This window comes from Pelodiscus sinensis, chromosome 22 (genome assembly GCF_052426305.1).
Source record: "Pelodiscus sinensis isolate ZL-2025 chromosome 22, ASM5242630v1, whole genome shotgun sequence".
In the NCBI taxonomy this organism is placed as follows: Eukaryota; Metazoa; Chordata; order Testudines; family Trionychidae; genus Pelodiscus; species Pelodiscus sinensis.
This window is the reverse complement of record NC_143073.1, coordinates 2,636,531-2,654,643: the sequence shown is the minus strand read 5'-3', so window position 1 is coordinate 2,654,643 and position 18,113 is coordinate 2,636,531. Positions and strand designations below refer to the sequence as shown.

At 72.2% G+C, this 18,113-nt stretch overlaps 1 protein-coding gene across 6 annotated transcripts in view; it reads right to left on the bottom strand.

Annotated features, from left to right (window-relative positions):
- ATP8B2 (ATPase phospholipid transporting 8B2) overlaps positions 1–15,956 on the bottom strand; it is a 29,947-nt gene extending 13,991 nt beyond the window's left edge. For 4 of the 6 annotated variants that reach the window (XM_089772569.1, XM_089772571.1, XM_089772570.1 and 1 more), the window contains exons 1-12: positions 11,646–11,712; positions 10,671–10,729; positions 9,642–9,755; positions 9,129–9,227; positions 8,976–9,037; positions 8,611–8,683; positions 8,286–8,356; positions 7,854–7,933; positions 4,703–4,861; positions 4,472–4,560; positions 3,873–4,069; positions 931–1,139 (exon numbers count right to left, since the gene is read on the bottom strand). In XM_089772569.1, coding sequence (XP_089628695.1) covers positions 931–1,139; positions 3,873–4,069; positions 4,472–4,560; positions 4,703–4,861; positions 7,854–7,933; positions 8,286–8,356; positions 8,611–8,683; positions 8,976–9,037; positions 9,129–9,227; positions 9,642–9,755; positions 10,671–10,729; positions 11,646–11,697 — 1,264 coding nt within the window. In that variant the 5' untranslated portion in view covers positions 11,698–11,712. Of the gene's footprint in view, positions 1–930; positions 1,140–3,872; positions 4,070–4,471; positions 4,561–4,702; positions 4,862–7,853; positions 7,934–8,285; positions 8,357–8,610; positions 8,684–8,975; positions 9,038–9,128; positions 9,228–9,641; positions 9,756–10,670; positions 10,730–11,645; positions 11,713–13,388; positions 13,457–15,821 lie in introns of those variants that run through there. The other 2 variants (XM_089772572.1, XM_089772574.1) reach the window with 2 other exon arrangements.
- Positions 15,957–18,113: the final 2,157 nt, after the last annotated feature.

The window sequence follows — 18,113 nt, the reverse complement described above, 5'->3', positions numbered from 1 at the left end:
TCTGTCATGCATGGGACCTTGCATCAGGCACCCCCACCCTGATGCGCCTGGGACCCTGCACCCGGCCCCCCCATCCCAACACACCTGGGACCCCGCACCCGGTCCCCCCATCCCAACACGCCTGGGACCCCCCACCCGGTCCCCCCATCCCAACACGCCTGGGACCCCCCCACCCGGTCCCCCCATCCCAACACGCCTGGGACCCCCCACCCTGCCCCCCCATCCCAACACGCTGGGACCCCGCACCCAGCACCCCCCACCCCAACACACCTGGGACCCCCCCACCCGGACACCCTCCCAACACCCTGTGCCTGGGACCCCGCACCCGGTCCCCCCATCCCAACACACCTGGGACCCCGCACCCGGTCCCCCCATCCCAACACGCCTGGGACCCCGCACCCGGTCCCCCCATCCCAACACGCCTGGGACCCCCCCACCCCCATCCCAACACGCCTGGGACCCCCCCACCCGGCCCCCCCATCCCAACACGCTCAGGACCCCGCACCCAGCCCCCCATCCCAACACACCTGGGACCCCGCACCCGGTCCCCCCATCCCAACACACCTGGGACCCCGCACCCGGTCCCCCCATCCCAACATGCACCTGGGACCCCGCACCCGGTCCCCCCATCCCAACACGCCTGGGACCCCCCACCCGGCCCCCCCATCCCTGATGCGCCTGGGACCCTGCACCCGGCCCCCCCATCCCAACACACCTGGACCCCGCACCCAGCCCCCCCCCATCCCAACACACCTGGGACCCCCCCACCCGGACACGCTCAGGACCCCGCGCCCGGCACCTCCACCCTGACGTGCCCAGGGCCTCACGCTTGGGACCCTGCACCTCGCACCTGGCACCCCCTGCCCCATCGCGCCCGGCAGCCGCCCACTGCCCAGGAGCAGAGGGCCCGGGCCCCCGCCGCCCGCTCACCGTAGCTGTGCCCGCTGATGGAGCACTTGCAGAAGACCATGATGTTCTGGGTGAGGGTGCCGGTCTTGTCGGAGAAGATGTACTCCACCTGGCCCAGCTCCTCGTTCAGCGTGGTGGTGCGGGCCTCGGCCGGCGTCTGCCGCTGCGCGCAGTACATCTTCTTGTCCCAGTTGATGAAGTAGCTGTGGCCGAGGCGGATCACCTCCACGCTGCGCGGGGGACACGGGTCAGCGCGCTGCACGGGCAGCGTCCCCCCGGAGCCCTGGGCCGCCGGCCACGCACCACGGCAGCCCTGCGCTCGCCCACAGCCTGGGCAGAGCTGGGATGGGACCCTGGAGTCCTGGAACCAGCCCCCCGCTCTGACTGCTAGGCCCTACTCCCTTCCCAGAGCCCGGAGAGAGCCAGGGAGTCCTGGCCCCAGCCCCCCCGGCTCTGACTGCTAGGCCCTACTCCCTTCCCAGAGCCCGGAGAGAGCCGGGGAGTCCTGGCCTCAGCCCCCCGGCTCTGACTGCTAGGCCCTACTCCCTTCCCAGAGCCCGGAGAGAGCCGGGGAGTCCTGGCCCCAGCCCCCCCGGCTCTGACTGCTAGGCCCTACTCCCTTCCCAGAGCCCGGAGAGAGCCGGGGAGTCCTGGCCCCCGCCCCCCCAGCTCTGACTGCTAGGCCCTACTCCCTTCCCAGAGCCCAGAGAGAGCCGGGGAGTCCTGGCCCCCGCCCCGGCTCTGACTGCTAGACCCTACTCCCTTCCCAGAGCCCGGAGAGAGCCGGGGAGTCCTGGCCCCAACCCCCCGGCTCTGACTGTTAGGCCCTACTCCCTTCCCAGAGCCCAGAGAGCGCCGGGGAGTCCTGGCCCCCGCCCCTGGCTCTGACTGCTAGGCCCTACTCCCTTCCCAGAGCCCGGAGAGAGCCGGGGAGTCCTGGCCCCAACCCCCCGGCTCTGACTGCTAGGCCCTACTCCCTTCCCAGAGCCCGGAGAGAGCCGGGGAGTCCTGGCCCCCGCCCCCCCAGCTCTGACTGCTAGGCCCTACTCCCTTCCCAGACCCCAGAGAGAGCCGGGGAGTCCTGGCCCCAGCCCCCCGGCTCTGACTGCTAGGCCCTACTCCCTTCCCAGAGCCCGGAGAGAGCCGGGGAGTCCTGGCCCCGCCCCCCCCAGCTCTGACTGCTAGGCCCTACTCCCTTCCCAGAGCCCGGAGAGAGCCGGGGAGTCCTGGCCCCAACCCCCCGGCTCTGACTGCTAGGCCCTACTCCCTTCCCAGACCCCGGAGAGAGCCGGGGAGTCCTGGCCCCAGCCCCCCCGGCTCTGACTGCTAGGCCCTACTCCCTTCCCAGACCCCGGAGAGAGCCGGGGAGTCCTGGCCCCAGCTCTGACCCACGAGACCCCACTCTTCTCCCAGAACCAGAGTCTGGAGTCCTGACTTCCAGTCCCCCCCGCCCCATTGTGACTCACCAGCCCCTCCCGCTCCCCACATCAATGCACAGACAGAACCCAGGCGTCCTGGCTCCCAGCCCCTTTGCTAACCACCAGGCCCCCTCTCTCCGGAGCAGGGACGGAACAATATTCCCTCGAATGTTTTCTATCCCGGTGCAGAATAAATGCTCTTCTGTGCACCGTGGAAGGGTGGATGTGCACCACTGGCTGTGGGTGCTCTGCTAATCAGCTGGCCAGCACCTGACCCTCTCCCGGAAGGCTGCATAAGCACCCGGCGTACAGGTAATACGGCTCCTGGCCCATCTCCTCCTAACACACCAGGGCCCCTCCCCTCCCCTCGGTGTCATAGAACCCAGAGTCCTGGCTCCCGGCCCCGTGCCCGGCCTCCTGGGCCACCCTACCTCTCCCGCACTGGGCTCTGCCCCCGCGTTCCTCTCCACTGAGGCCCCCGGCCGCAGGAACCCATGGGGGACAGAGGAAGGGGGTGCAGGGGGGAGCAGGGCTGCATCAGCTGAGCCCCAGGAATCCTGCGCCAGGCTCAGCGCTCGGGCCGGCCCAATATCCTGGCCCCAGCAGGCGATGAAGGGGCCAGGCCAGGCCCGGGGTGGGGCGGGGCGGGGCAGGGCGGGGCCCGTTCTTACCTCGGGGCTAAGGGGACAGAACCATGCTGGGGAACGAAAAGAGAGAGAAATTAAAAGAGAGAGAGAAGGGGGGCGGGGGTGGGGCAGAGACCGGAGGGGCAGGGGCAGGGGCAGGGGCAGGGGCAGGGCGCGATGGGCACATGCAGCAGGGTCAGAGCCGGGGGCAGCCAGGCCTGGAGGGACCAGCAGGACGGCACCGGCCACTCGATGCCCAGGAGACGGACCTCTTCCTCCGCTGTGGGCAGCAGCTACACCCCCTTCCCGCATACCCACGGCCCGGCACCCCCCCTTCCCGACACCCCCCCTAGCCCGGCACCCCCCCTTCCCGCATACCCACGGCCCGGCACCCCCCCTTCCCGACACCCCCCCTAGCCCGGCACCCCCCCTTCCCGACACCCCCCACAGCCCGGCACCCCTTCCCAACACCCCCCACGGCCCGGCACCCCTTCCCAACACCCCCCACGGCCCGGCACCCCCCACAGCCCGGCACCCCCCCTTCCCGACACCCCCCACAGCCCGGCACCCCCCCTTCCCGACACCCCCCACAGCCCGGCACCCCCCCTTCCCGACACCCCCCACAGCCCGGCACCCCTCACTGCCTGGTACTCCTTCCCAGCACTCCCCCCCCCACAGTTTTGCACCCCCTTCCCAGCATCCCTCCAGGACCCACCCACAGCCCAGCCCCATAACTGGGCACCCGCTTCCCAAGCACCCCCCCAGCCCAGAACCCCAGCCCTGGCCCCCCCAACCCAGAACCCCTCCCTCAGCCCAGCACCCCATTCTGGTGCCCCAACCCAGCATCCCCCCACGTGCACACACACAGCCCAGCACCCCCCCAAGCAGGCCCCTCCCCGGCCCCCCGGCTCTGCCCTACCTGACGTAGAGCGAGATGGGCACCACGGTGTTGAGGATGATGATGTAGGACCAGAAGGAGAGGAAGCCGGAGAAGAAGGCGCTGTCCACCGCCACGTCCCAGGGCAGGTACATCTGGAAGCAGGCGCCCACCTCGTACTCCCAGATCCCGTTGCCGATGGCCAGGATGACGCCCATGCACACCAGGAACCCGAAGATCTGCCGGAGGGAGGGGTCAGAGCCCACGGGGAGCCTGGCGCTGCTCCCCCACCCTCATCGGGCCAGCTGCACCCTAGGGGGGAGGGGGAATGGGGCCAGCTGCACATGGAGGGGGGCAGGGATGATGCCACACTGTGGGGGGGCAACACGCCCAGCCCAGGATCAGGGCCGGCCACACACCGGGGGGGGGGGGGGGTGTTAAACGGGGCCGCGCCACATGGCCGAGGCTCTTTACCCCATCCCGGGGTTCAAAGCTTCCCGGAAGGCCGTGTCCTGGCGCCTCGGCACCACTAGAGGGCAGCCCCTGCCCTGAGCACCGGGAGCCCAGCTGCGGGAGGGCGGGGAGCCATGGCAGGAAGGCGGGGCAGGGCTGGAGCTGGGGGGGCCCAGGCTCTCACGCACCCAGAGCACCAGCGTGTTCATCAGCCGGTCGATGCTCGTCCTCTTGAACTTGGTCCGCCCGCTGTTCTGCATCAGCTTGGTGTCGGGACCTGGGGGGGGGGGGGGGGGGGACACGTCACCGGGAGCCTCTCTGGCCCCGCCCCGCCCCGCCCCTCCCGGGCCCCGCCCCGCCCCTCCCGGCCCCACCCCGCCCCTCCCCTCCCTGCCCTGGCTGCGCCGCCCGGGCCCCACCTGCGAAGACGACGAGGCCGAAGCACCACTCGGAGTTGCGCAGCACACAGCCCCGCAGCAGCATGTTCTGGTTGCTCAGCGGGTATTTGTTCTCCTTCCAGTACAGGGTCCCGCTGAACTTGTCCAGCTTGTTGTTGGGGGGCTCGCAGACCACCTCACCTGGGGGGGAGCCAGCAGCCTCAGCCCCAGCCACACGCCAGCAGGGGGCGCCGGCGGGGGCCGTGCTGGACGGAGAGCCCCCCCTCCCATAGGACACGGTGCAGGAAGAGGTGGGGGTGTGGGATGCAGGACACAGGAGGGGTGGGGGTGCGGGATGGACGCTGCGGGAGGGGTGGGGTTGCAGGCCGGGGAGGGGTGGGGGTGCCGGACGGGGTCCGGGGAGGGGATGGAACAGCACTCATGGGGGCACTCCCCTCTGGCAGCACCCCCAGAGCGAGCAGGAAGGAAGCTGCTGCAGCCCTGCTGTGCTTCTGGTCGGTGGTGGGGACCCCCGGGCGTTTTAAATTGCCCGAGGTGGCAGGCAGGGCTGGGGGACAAAAGGTGGGGGAGAGAGGCACATGGGGCAGCCGAAGGACACGCTGCGGGGGAGGGGAAAGACACACGGGCTGGCCGAGGGGGGAGGGAAAGACACACAGGGCGGCTGATGGGCCGGGGGGACATGCTGTGGGAGGGAGACACGGGGCTGCCGGGGGGGGGGGGGGGGGTGAAGACACACGGGGCGGCCGAGGGGCTGGGGAACACGGTGGGAGGGAGACACAGGGCAGCCGGGGGGGGGGGGGGTGAAGACACACGGGGCGGGGGAGGGGAGTGGGGGGCACACAGGGCAGCCGGGGGGGGAAGATACACGGGGCGGGGGGAGGGAAGACACACGGGGCGGGGGGAGGGAAGACACACGGGGCGGCCGGGGGGGGTGAAGACACACAGGGCGGGGGGAGGGGAGTGGGGGGGCACACAGGGCGGCCGGGGGGGGGTGAAGACACACGAGGCGGGGGGAGGGGAGTGGGGGGCACACAGGGCGGCCGGGGGGGTGAAGACACACGAGGCGGGGGGAGGGGAGTGGGGGGCACACAGGGCAGCCGGGGGGGGGGGGGTGAAGACACACGGGGCGGGGGGAGGGGAGTGGGGGGCACACAGGGCGGCTGGGGGGGGTGAAGACACACAGGGCGGGGGGAGGGGAGTGGGGGGGCACACAGGGCGGCCGGGGGGGGGTGAAGACACACGAGGCGGGGGGAGGGGAGTGGGGGGGCACACAGGGTGGCCGGGGGGTGAAGACACACGAGGCGGGGGGAGGGGAGTGGGGGGCACACAGGGCAGCCGGGGGGGGGGTGAAGACACACGGGGCGGGGGGAGGGGAGTGGGGGGCACACAGGGCGGCCGGGGGGGTGAAGACACACAGGGCGGGGGGAGGGGAGTGGGGGGCACACAGGGCGGCCGGGGGGGGTGAAGACACACGAGGCGGGGGGAGGGGAGTGGGGGGCACACAGGGCGGCCGGGGGGGTGAAGACACACAGGGAGGGGAGTGGGGGGCACACAGGGCGGCCGGGGGGGTGAAGACACACAGGGCGGGGGAGGGGAGTGGGGGGGCACACAGGGCAGCCGGGGGGGGGGTGAAGACACACGGGGCGGGGGGAGGGGAGTGGGGGGCACACAGGGCGGCCGGGGGGGGGTGAAGACACACAGGGCGGGGGGGAGGGGAGTGGGGGGCACACAGGGCGGCCGGGGGGGTGAAGACACACGAGGCGGGGGGAGGGGAGTGGGGGGCACACAGGGCGGCCGGGGGGGTGAAGACACACAGGGAGGGGAGTGGGGGGCACACAGGGCGGCCGGGGGGGGGTGAAGACACACAGGGCGGGGGAGGGGAGTGGGGGGGCACACAGGGCAGCCGGGGGGGGGTGAAGACACACGAGGCGGGGGGAGGGGAGTGGGGGGGCACACAGGGCAGCCGGGGGGGGGGTGAAGACACACGAGGCGGGGGGAGGGGAGTGGGGGGCACACAGGGTGGCCGGGGGGTGAAGACACACGAGGCGGGGGGAGGGGAGTGGGGGGCACACAGGGCAGCCGGGGGGTGAAGACACACGGGGCGGGGGGAGGGGAGTGGGGGGCACACAGGGCGGCCGGGGGGGGGTGAAGACACACAGGGCGGGGGGAGGGGAGTGGGGGGGCACACAGGGCGGCCGGGGGGGGTGAAGACACACGAGGCGGGGGGAGGGGAGTGGGGGGCACACAGGGCGGCCGGGGGGTGAAGACACACAGGGAGGGGAGTGGGGGGCACACAGGGCGGCCGGGGGGTGAAGACACACAGGGCGGGGGGAGGGGAGTGGGGGGGCACACAGGGCAGCCGGGGGGGGGTGAAGACACACGAGGCGGGGGGAGGGGAGTGGGGGGGCACACAGGGCAGCGGGGGGGGGTGAAGACACACGGGGCGGGGGGAGGGGGAGTGGGGGGCACACAGGGCGGCCGGGGGGGGGTGAAGACACACAGGGCGGGGGGAGGGGAGTGGGGGGCACACAGGGCGGCCGGGGGGGGGAAGACACACGAGGCGGGGGGAGGGGAGTGGGGGGGCACACAGGGCGGCCGGGGGGGGGTGAAGACACACGAGGCGGGGGGAGGGGAGTGGGGGGGCACACAGGGCGGCCGGGGGGGTGAAGACACACGAGGCGGGGGGAGGGGAGTGGGGGGGCACACAGGGCGGCCGGGGGGGGGGAAGACACACGAGGCGGGGGGAGGGGAGTGGGGGGGCACACAGGGCGGCCGGGGGGGTGAAGACACACGAGGCGGGGGGAGGGGAGTGGGGGGCACACAGGGCAGCCGGGGGGGGGGGTGAAGACACACGGGGCGGGGGGAGGGGAGTGGGGGGCACACAGGGCGGCCGGGGGGGGGTGAAGACACACAGGGCGGGGGGAGGGGAGTGGGGGGGCACACAGGGCGGCCGGGGGGGGGGTGAAGACACACGAGGCGGGGGGAGGGGAGTGGGGGGGCACACAGGGCGGCCGGGGGGTGAAGACACACGAGGCGGGGGGAGGGGAGTGGGGGGCACACAGGGCAGCCGGGGGGGGTGAAGACACACGGGGCGGGGGGAGGGGAGCGGGGGGAACGCCGTGAGACCGTAGGACCCACGTCCGAGGCGCAGGGGCCCCGGCCCGGCACTCACCATCGAAGCGCGCCAGCTTGCGGATGTCGCCCAGCTGCGAGGTGACCGGGATGGCCTGGCGCACCTTCATGTTGGTCTCTCTGGGGGGAGAGGCAGCGTGGGAACGGGCACCCCGGCCCCACTGCCTGCCCGGGGGGGCTGGCTCGTGTCCAGGGCTGCCAGCGGAGCAGGCTGCCTCCCCCTGGCTGAGCCGCAGGCCTGGGGCCAGCCGGCCGACGGCTTCACCTCCACTCTGGGGGGAGCCCCAGACGCCCCCTGGCTCCAGGGCCAAGCAAGCGCCCCCCCGCCCCACCCGGCCCTTGGGGCCTAGCACCCCTCCTGCGGGTCTGACGCCAGCGCCTGGTGGGACCCCCGGCCTGCGGAGGGGGCTCTGCCCCGGCGGGCAGACCCGCGCTGGGCGCCCCGGCCGACTCCGGGGCCGTGGTCACTCACCCATCCAGCTCGGCCGTCTCGATGTAGCACAGTCCGTGGGGTTCACTGCTGCAGAGGAGCAGGAGGTCAGCCTGTGGGGGACAGGAGTGGCCGGGCTGAGCTCCCCCAGGGCCCGAGCCCATCCCCCCACCATCCCCCCTCGCCTCCCCCGGCCGCAGCAAACAGATGTGCAGTGGGAGGCCTGGCGTGGCCCGTGCGGCTCCCCACAGCGCCTGGGCCAGTCCCCCGGGCTGCAATGGGGCTAGGACCCTCAGCCCCCAGGAGCAGGGGGAGGGGGAGACTCTGCCCCCCACGGGCTCCCCCCAGGCCGCGGCGCCGGACTCACTGCCACAAACTGGTTGTTCTCCAGCTTGATGATGTCTCCGACGCGCACATTCATCCACTGCTCCTGCTGGAGGCTGGGGGGCAAGGAGCAGAGTTAGGGGGGCAGGGAGGAGGGGCCCCCCCATGGGACCTGGCTGGCACCAGCCCAGGGACAACCCCTCCCCCCGCTCCCTTGCACCAAGGCTTTTTCCTTCCCAGAGGCCCTGAACGCCCCCCCCCCCACCCTTCTACGGGGGCAGCCTGCCCTGGCCCCTCCCCCATGGGACTTCAGTGCTGGATGTGGGAGGCGGGGGGGGCAGACAGCACACGGAGCCCATCTCCAGCTGGGGAGCCTGCGCCACGCCCCCGTGGCCCCAGGACACTCACCGGCCGTTGATCAGCACCTGAGATTGGCGGTTGTTCACCTGGTTGTCACTCTTATGGCGGAACTGGAGGGGGAAGGGGAGACCAGGGTCAGGCAATCCCGGGGGCCCCCTCCGCGCAGGACGGGACTGCCCCGGGCGCGGCAGGGACACTCACGTAGTCGTCAGTGGCATCTTTGACAGCCGTGATGGTTAAGACGAGCACCAAAGGCACGATGGTGGTGAACCAGGAGAGCGAGGAGATCTGGGGGATCAGCTGAGAGAGGGGTGGGGTTACACTCGGAGGGCCCCCGTCATCACTGTCCTGGGGACCTCCAAGGGCTCCTGCGGAGGGGGGGATGTTGCACGCAGGCGGCCCCCAGGCAGGGATCCACACGGGGGCCCATCTCCTCCCCTCCCGGTGGGGACCCCCCCACGACAGCACTGGGCACGGATCCACGTGGGGGCCCATCTCCTCCCCTCCCGGTGGGGACCCCCCCACGACAGCACTGGGCACGGATCCACGTGGGGGCCCATCTCCTCCCCTCCCGGTGGGGACCCCCCCACGACAGCACTGGGCACGGATCCACGTGCGGCCCATCTCCTCCCCTCGCTGTGGGACCCCCCATGACCAGCCACCGGGGGACCCAGGGAAGGAGGGGCCGTGCCCCACAGCCCCCTGCCCCCACACCTGCAGGATGAGGAGAAAGAGAAAATAGGTGTTGGCCACTTCCTGGAACTGCTCGAAGAGGTTGACGGGCAGGAAGGTGACGATATTGTACTTGGAGGTCTTGATACAGTTACTCTGGAAAGAGACAGGGCAGGGTTAGGGGAGACCCTCAGTGACCCCCAGCCCCCTTCAGCTCCCCCAGGTTCCCCCGGCCCCAGGGCTCAGAGAGGAAGGGGCTGTTGGAAGGGGCTGCCCAGACTGCTGGGTTCTGTGCCCAGTGCCGACCCACAGTGTGACCCAGGGCACATCCGGTCCCCCCTCGCCTCTCTTTGCCCCTCTCCATGGGGCACCTCTGGCCTGCCCCTGCCCCCAGTGGCTCGCCAGGCAGGACACCCCCAGACCAGGCCTCCTCTCCGGGAATAGCATGAGAACGGAGGGGGAGAGGGCAGCTAAAAATAACCTTTCCCTGCCCCCTCCCACCGCAAAAAAGGGAGGGAGGCCGAGGCGGGCTGCCCCCATCGCCCTGCCAGAGGAAGATGCTGGTTCGTTAGCCACACACACATGCTCCGGGGTCCCCGGGGGGCAGGGCCCAGAGGGAGAGGCAGGGAGGAGGCTGCGGGGGCAGGCCACCCGAACCCTGCACAGCTGGGCCCTCCCAGCGTTATTAATAGACACTCACAGAACTTTCTCATGGATAAAACCCCATTTTTAGCTCCCACCTCCCCTCCCCGCCCTGTCCCGGAGGGGCCCAGCAAGGAGGGAGACCCGCAACCCAGAGCCTCCCCCTTCCCCCCCCGGCCCACTGCAGCAACTCTGCCAACACAACCACCGTCCACCGTCCTACGCTGCCCCCCCAGCAGGAGAGGAGAGCAGAATTGGGGGGCGGTCTGGGAAGGGTGGGGAGAAACCTCTGGGGCAGGTCCCTCTGCCGGGTGCCAGAGACAAGGTCTAGGCCTCACCCCGTAAGTCATGCCCTGGCTCTGCCCCTGCCCAGACTGGCCGGGCCCTGCCACGTGGGGGCGCTCGCCGCACTCCCCCCCACGCACTCACCGCGTACTGGAACTTCTCGTTGTACTCCCGGGCGTTGGCCCTCACCCGCCTTTCTTCCTCTGCAACAGAGCACACGCCCGGTCAGCCCGCAGCGCCCCGGGGCATCGGCCCGCTCCCCCCACCCGCAGCCCTGCTAGGCCAGCCTGGGGCGGGGGGCAGGGGACAGCCCTGGAGTCCAAGAGGAGGAAGGAGCTGGGGGGGGAGGCTTTCACTGTGCCCTGTGCCTGTCCCATGGGGCTGTGCTAGGAGCCAGCCCCATTAACCAGCCCCCCCTCCCACCCCGCTTCCCAGGAGCCCGGCCGAGCCCTGCAAGGTCATGCAGAGCTCGGGCAACCCCTGGGGCAAGGCGCCCCCCCTCACGGGCCAAGCCCTCAGCTCCTCCTGGCCCCACTGTGCGTGGAGCTACAGCACCCCCAGCTCGCCCCCCCCCGGGCACCCGACCCCCCAGCTCGCCCCCCCCGGGCACCCGACCCCCCAGCTCGCCCCCCGGGCACCCGACCCCCCAGCTCGCCCCCCCCGGGCACCCGACCCCCCAGCTCGCCCCCCCCGGGCACCCGAGCCCCCAGCTCAGCCCCCCCCCCGGGCACCCGACCCCCCAGCTCGCCCCCCCCCCACCCCCCCCCCAACTCTCACCCCCCCAGCTCGCCCCCCGGGCACCCAACCCTCAGCTCGCCCCCCGGGCACCCGACCCCCCCAGCTCGCCCCCCCGGGCACCCGACCCCCCCAGCTCGCCCCCCCCCGGGCACCCGACCCCCCAGCTCACCCCCCCCCCCGGGCACCCGACCCCCCAGCTCGCCCCCCCCCCCCGGGCACCCGACCCCCCCCAGTTCCCCCCCCCCCGGGCACCCGACCCCCCCCACCGCCCCCCCCCCGGGCACCCGACCCCCCAGCTCGCCCCCCCCCCGGGCACCCGACCCCCCCAGCTCGCCCCCCCCCGGGCACCCAACTCTCACCCCCCGGCCCCTCTCTGGGCACCTGCCCCCCACGGCGCGCGGCTCTGCCTGGGCCCCGGTCGTTTCTCCAGCATCTCCCCGGGGCCGGTCACGGAGCCCCGCCCCCCGGGGAGGGGCCTGTCCGGGCACCGCCCACCGCCACGCGCCGGCCAATAGGGCCGGGCCGGCGTTGCCGGGGCAACCGCCGCACTGAGCCCTCCCCGACCCCCCCGCCCGAGCGGACACGTGCCCGGCCGCCGGATTGGGGGGGCCGAAAGGAGAGACCGAAGCGTCCCTAAGGCCCCCCCCGCTCCGCCAGCCCCCGCCCCCAGCCCCCCCACCCGCACCCCCCCTCCGCCCGCCCCCCCCCGCTCCGCCAGCCCCCCCATCCCGACCCGCACCCCCCGCTCCGCCAGCCCCCCCCCCATCCACCCCCGCTCCGCCAGCCCCCCATCCCAACTTCCACCCCCAGCTCCACCAGCCCCCCCATCCCAACTTCCACCCCCAGCTCCGCCCAGCCCCCCATCCCAACTTCCACCCCCCGCTCCGCCAGCCCCCCCATCCCGACCCGCACCCCCCGCTCCGCCAGCCCCCCCATCCCGACCCGCACCCCCCGCTCCGCCAGCCCCCCCGCTCCGCCAGCCCCCCCATCCCGACCCGCACCCCCCGCTCCGCCAGCCCCCCCATCCCGACCCCACCCCCAGCTCCACCAGCCCCCCATCCCAACCCCACCCCCCGCTCCGCCAGCCCCCCCCCATCCCAACTTCCACCCCCCCCCCGCTCCGCCAGCCCCCCCATCCCGAACTTCCAGCCCCCCAGCTCCGCCAGCCCCCCCATCCCGACCCGCACCCCCCGCTCCGCCAGCCCCCCCATCCCGACCCCACCCCCCGCTCCGCCAGCCCCCCGCTCCGCCAGCCCCCCCATCCCGACCCCACCCCCCGCCCCCAGCCCCCCATCCCCCCAGCCCCCCCCCCCCAGCCCCCCCCCGACCCAGCACCCCCCGCTCCGCCAGCCCCCCCATCCCGACCCGCACCCCCCGCTCCGCCCCCCAGCCCCCCCCGCTCCGCCAGCCCCCCCCCCCCATCCCGACCCGCACCCCCCGCTCCGCCAGCCCCCCCATCCCAACTTCCACCCCCAGCTCCGCCAGCCCCCCATCCCAACTTCCACCCCCCGCCCGCCAGCCCCCCCACCCGCACCCCCCGCCCGCACCCCCCGCTCCGCCAGCCCCCCCCCCAGCTCCACCCCCACCCCCAGCCCCCCCCCCTTCCACCCCCCGCTCCCAGCCCCCCACCCACACCCCCAGCTCCAGCCAGCCAGCCCCCCATCCCGACCCGAACCCCAAGCTCTGCCAGTACCCCCAATCCTGATCTGCAGCCCCCATCCCAAACTGCACCCTGAGCTCCACCAGCCCCCCCAGTACCAACCTGAACCCTCCCAGCTCTGTCAGGCTCCCCACTCACAACCTGCTGCCCCCCAATTCTGCCATCATCCCTCAAGTATAACCCCTGCTCCAGAAGCCCCTCAGTCCAGATGTGGTTTCAGGGCAGTGCTGCAGGAGCCCAGGAACTCGGCCCCCCCGGAGATTGCACCCCAAGCCATGCACAAGCATTCCCCCAGCTCACACCGGAGCCCTGAACCGCAGGCCCAGGGCAAGGTACAGCCCACCCCCCGGCACTGCCCGAAACGACACCCCAGCCTTGGCACTGCCTCTGCGTGCCCGCTCCCATCCCCTGGGGGGGCTGTGCCCTAGTCCATGGCCCCCGCCCAGGGCCAGAGCACCCCTTACCTGGGGGGAGCTTCTTTGCACACAGCTCCATGACATCCACGCCCGGCTAGTCAGGCCCATGGGAGACCCTGCTCGGAGGGGAAGGGAGAGAGCAACAGGTCAGGGCAGCCAGAGCCCCTCCCCTTGGCTCCTGGGAGTGGGGCGCCAATTGGGGGGGACTGATCAGGTCAAACTGGCCAGAGCCAGGAGCAGCACAAGCCCAGCCTGAGCTCCGCGGTGCTGTGCCAGGCCAGCCCTGGGCTCCCCCCCAGCCCCCGTCACACCTCTCAGCCCCCCCACACCCAGTATTTGCTCTGACAGTACCTAGATGCACTCCCGTCTCCGGGCCTCTCCCCACACTGAGACCCCAATGGCTCGGACTGGGCCAGGCCAGTGTGTGAGACCCTCGGAGCAGCCCGGTCCCTGGGCCCGGGTGCTCGGACTGCAGACTGGAGGCCTGAGGAACCGCCCAAGCTCCGGCCATTGGTTCCAGGGCAGCTGCTTGTAGCCGGCCTGCTCCAGGCTGGGAGCAGGCGGGACACGTGGTCCAGAGCCGTTCTGGGCAGGGCCTAGAGCCACTAGCCCTTGTGCCCAGGCCTGGCCCTGCCAAGCGCCCCGGGAGCCAGGTGACAAGCCCCCAAAGGAGGCAGGGAGCTCGGGGCCGGCCCTGCGGGTGACAGGAGTCTCCTCAGAAGGATCAGCCGGGGGGCGCCAGGGAACTGGCACAGCAGCGCGGCTGGTTCCTGTCCAGCGTGGGCAGCAGGGCCAGGGTGCCCGGAGCGCCTGCCCAGGGATATGCCTGGCCCGCTCCGCAGTGAGGTGTCTCCGAGCCAGGCTGCTCCGGGAGCCCGAGGCATTCAGCTCACACACAGCACCCAGCCCGGGGATGGGCGGGCACCAGAGGCTGCCCCCGGAGCCCTGGGTTCAGCCCAAGGCCCTGCCCTGCTCTCTTGCATGGTGTCCTAGGCGCCCGGGAGCGGCTGCAGGCAGATAAGAGTCACGTGGGTATGTCAGACCGAGCCACTGACAGTGATAGGACGCTGCTGGCACGCCCTGCTCTGCCATCGCCCTGGCTTCCAGAGGGGAAACCGAGGCCGGGGGCTTCGGCGCTGGTCAGGAGCCCTGGGCGCAGTTCCCATCTCGGCCAATGTCTCCATGCCATGGGGAAAGCGCCTCTCACCCAGCTGGGCAGACGCTGCTCCCGGCCCAGGGTGGAGACTTCCCCACACAGAGCCCCACTCCTGGACGGTGCCCGGAGCGCCCGGCCGTGGGCCTCCAGCAGTGCCAGTCCAGTGCAGGACGGGGCCACCGAGGCAAGAGCCCGAACGGCGGGGGAAGGCCGCGGCACGGCCAGGCGGAGATCCCAGTGCCCTGGCGGCCCCCGCATGTGGCCACGAGGGGCAGGCCACGGAGCCAGGCCCTGACACCAGCTTCAGCAGCATCTGCCGCCAGGCCAGGACCTGAGAACAGACACGCAACCACAGGAAGCGGGAGGGGGATGGGCCGGAGCCGTGAGGTGCAGAGTCCACACGGAACTGGGGGATGCACAAGGAGCCCAGCAATGGGGGTGGGGAGGGGGGTCACCCCCTCCGGCCCCACGCCCACCCCAGGGAATGCTCCTGGACAGGCTGCCCCGAGCAGAGCGCTGTGGGCCAGGGGCAGGGACACCCAGCGACCCAGGCCTGGGCAGGAACCGGACACCTGGGTTCCCTGGCAGAGGAGCGGGGTCACCTCCCTGCTCCCCCCACCCTCCCCAGGGGCCTGTAACCCCAGAGCTAGGACAGCCCGCCCCAGGCAGGGCCTGGCCCCCTCTGCCTGCACCGCTCTGTGGGGCCCGGGTACCACGCTGGGCGGCCCCACGGCTCCCCTTTGGGCCTGCAATGGCAGGGGGAGAGTAAACGTGCTAGGCCCATTCCCAGGGGGCTGCGGACACAGTGGGGCAGCCTCGGGCCCTGGCAGAGCCTGGGGATCGGCCCCGGGGAGCTGGCAGGAATGGGCCTGGGGGGGCTGCCTTCCAGGAGCCAGCGGGGCCCGACGGGACCCCCCAGCCGGCCTGGCCATTAGTTCCAAGGCACCCCGAGCCACCCGGCGGGGCTGGGACACGGGGGGGGGGGGCGAACCCCCGCCACGGGCACAGCCGCTGCTACCGGGGGGGGCGGTCCCGGGGGGCTGGCGGAACGGGGGTGAAGCGGGGCCGGGCCGGGCCTTTCCGCGGGCGGATCCGCAGCCTCCCCGGCCCGGGCAGGGATGCGGCGCGGGCCCTGCAGCACCGGGCGGGGCGGGGGATGCGCTCCCAGCCCGGCTGACACGACAGCGGATCCCGCTCCAGCGCGGGGCGGGGGGGGGGGGGCGCGGGCCCCCAGCCGGGGCGGAAGGGGAGACACCCCAACAACCCTCCCGGGCATCCCCCCCCCGCACGCGGGGAGCCGCTGCCCCGCCCTGCGCCCCCGGTACCTGCGCGAGCGGCCCCCAGCGCTCCGTGCTGGCCGCTGCGGGCGCCCGCCGGGCCCTCTGCGCGCTGCCCCCTCGCCGGGCCCGCCGCTGTCACGGCCCCATCGCGGCCCCCAGGTGCAGCCGCAGCCCCGGCGCCTGCTGCAGCTCGGGGCTGGGGGCGGAAGTGATGAAAGGGGGCCGAGCCCGGCCGGCTGGGGCGGCTGCCATGGCGGAGAGGGGCAGGGTGGGGGGCGGGTTAACCCCTGGCGCGCCGCGCCCCTCCTGGCTAGTGCCTAGCCCCGGCCAGCGCTCCGGAGCGCGGCAGCCAGGGCTGGGCCGCCCCCCCTCCCGGCCCGGGGCCGTCTCGGATAGCGCCGCGCCGGCTGGCACCAGGCCTCCCCTCGCACCGTCGTGCCCCCCCTTTTCCACCCGGGTGCGGAACGAATTTTGTCCCGTGCGCCGGGGCACGTGCACCAGCAGGGGCACAAACCCACCTGTGGGCTCTGCTCTCAGCTGGGCGGATCGCTCCTGGGAAGGGAGGGAAACTTGCTCTGGACCCGGCTCCTCCACACTGGTCTGGTACCAGCCTCCCCTCTGGCCTCCCGGCTCCCTCCTGGGCTGGCTCTGCTCTGGCCGCCTGCGGGGCTGCTGTGCCGTGTGGCCTGAGCATCGCGGAGACGAGGAGGGCCAGCGAGGGCAGAGCTCTCCTCCGGGCCCCGCACCTGCCTCCGCTGTGGCCGAGCAGCGCAAGCCGGAGAGCCTGTCCCCGCAGAACCCAGCTTGTCACCCTGGCGTTCACCGCTCGGCCGGGCTGCTTCTAGCTGAGGGGTTCACAGCCCCAGAGCGGAGCTGGGCATGGCCAGGCCGGCAAGCTCCCGGCCTCCCCTCGGCTCCTTGCAGCCTCGGGCGGTTCCACAGGGCAGCCTCACCTGCCAGCCCCCCGGGAGTGAAGGACACCAGGGGCTGTGAGGCTGAGGAGCAGCAGGTTTCGGCCTCGTGCAGGGCGGCACAAGGACAGGAGGGGGCCATGAGCCTGGCAGCACCCTGGGGTCCGAGGAGGCGACTCAGGCAGTCCATTGGGGACGTGAGGCCTGGCCTCTGAGGCACCAGCCTGATTTCAAGGCCCATTCACCCTGCCCACTCCCCTGAGCCAGGCCTGGCCCACCCCAGCGTCTGCGCTTTGGCTACGTCCAGACTGGCATGATTTTCCGGAAATGCTTTTTACAGAAAAGTTTTCCGTTACAAGCATTTGCGGAAAAGAGCGTCTAGATTGGCACGGACAAAAGCACGTTTTGCAGAAAAGCGTCTGTGCCAATCTAGCCGCGCTTTTGCACAAAAAAGTCCCAATCGCCATTTTCGCCATCGGGGCTTTTTTGCGCAAAACAAATCTGAGCTGTCTACACTGGCCCTTTGCGCAAGAGGGACTTTTGCCCGAACGGGAGCAGCATAGCATTTCCGCAAGAAGCCCTGATTTCAGACAGTAGGACGTCCGTGCTTTTGTGGAAATTCAAGCGGCCAGTGTAGACAGCTGGCAAGTTTTTCCAGAAAAGCAGCTGCTTTTCCGGAAAACCTGGCGAGTCTAGACACAGCCTTTGTGTCTACATCCTCTGCAGTGTGGCAGTGACTGGTGCAGCCAGCAGGGGGCGCCCTCCTGCTGCCCAGCCTGGCAGCCACACACAGGGTGCCACATTCAGCCCGTGGCAGCAGCAGCGCTGGGGCTGACGCAGACACGGCCGGTAGCCCTGCTTGCCCCATCCCTAGCCCCGCCAGCCACGCCACCACTCTGTTCCTGCAGCCCCCTTGCCCCTCACTGCAGGGCAGCTACCTCTGGGCACCCCCACCCGGAGGCCGACGTAGGCGAGAGGAGGGTTGGCTAAGCGGAGGGGCAAGGAGGAGAGAAACGGGATTCCCAACGGGCTGCATGGGACATTCACAGCCCGGCCCGGGGGAACAGACAGCTGGGGCAGCCCTGGCCTAACCCCAGCCCAGAGCCTGGCCCTGGCTAAGCAGCCCAGGGATTTCCCAGCAGGGGAACTCTGCTGCTGCACCTCTGCTGCTCCCAGCTGGGACGGGGGCCTCTGCCCTGGCTACCTCCCTCATGGCTGGTTCCGCGGAGCCGGGGCTGCCCTGGCATCTAGGGAGGAAGCGGCCCGGGGTCAGGGCAGTCTTGCAGGGCCCGGCTCAGCTCAGCTCGCATTCCCCGGCGCTCCTGGCAGGCCAGGAATGCCGCAGCTGGCGTGTGCGCACAAGCCCATGTGCGAGGGGTGGTGGCGGCCCCTAGTGGGCACATGCACAGCCCAGGCACGTTGGCAC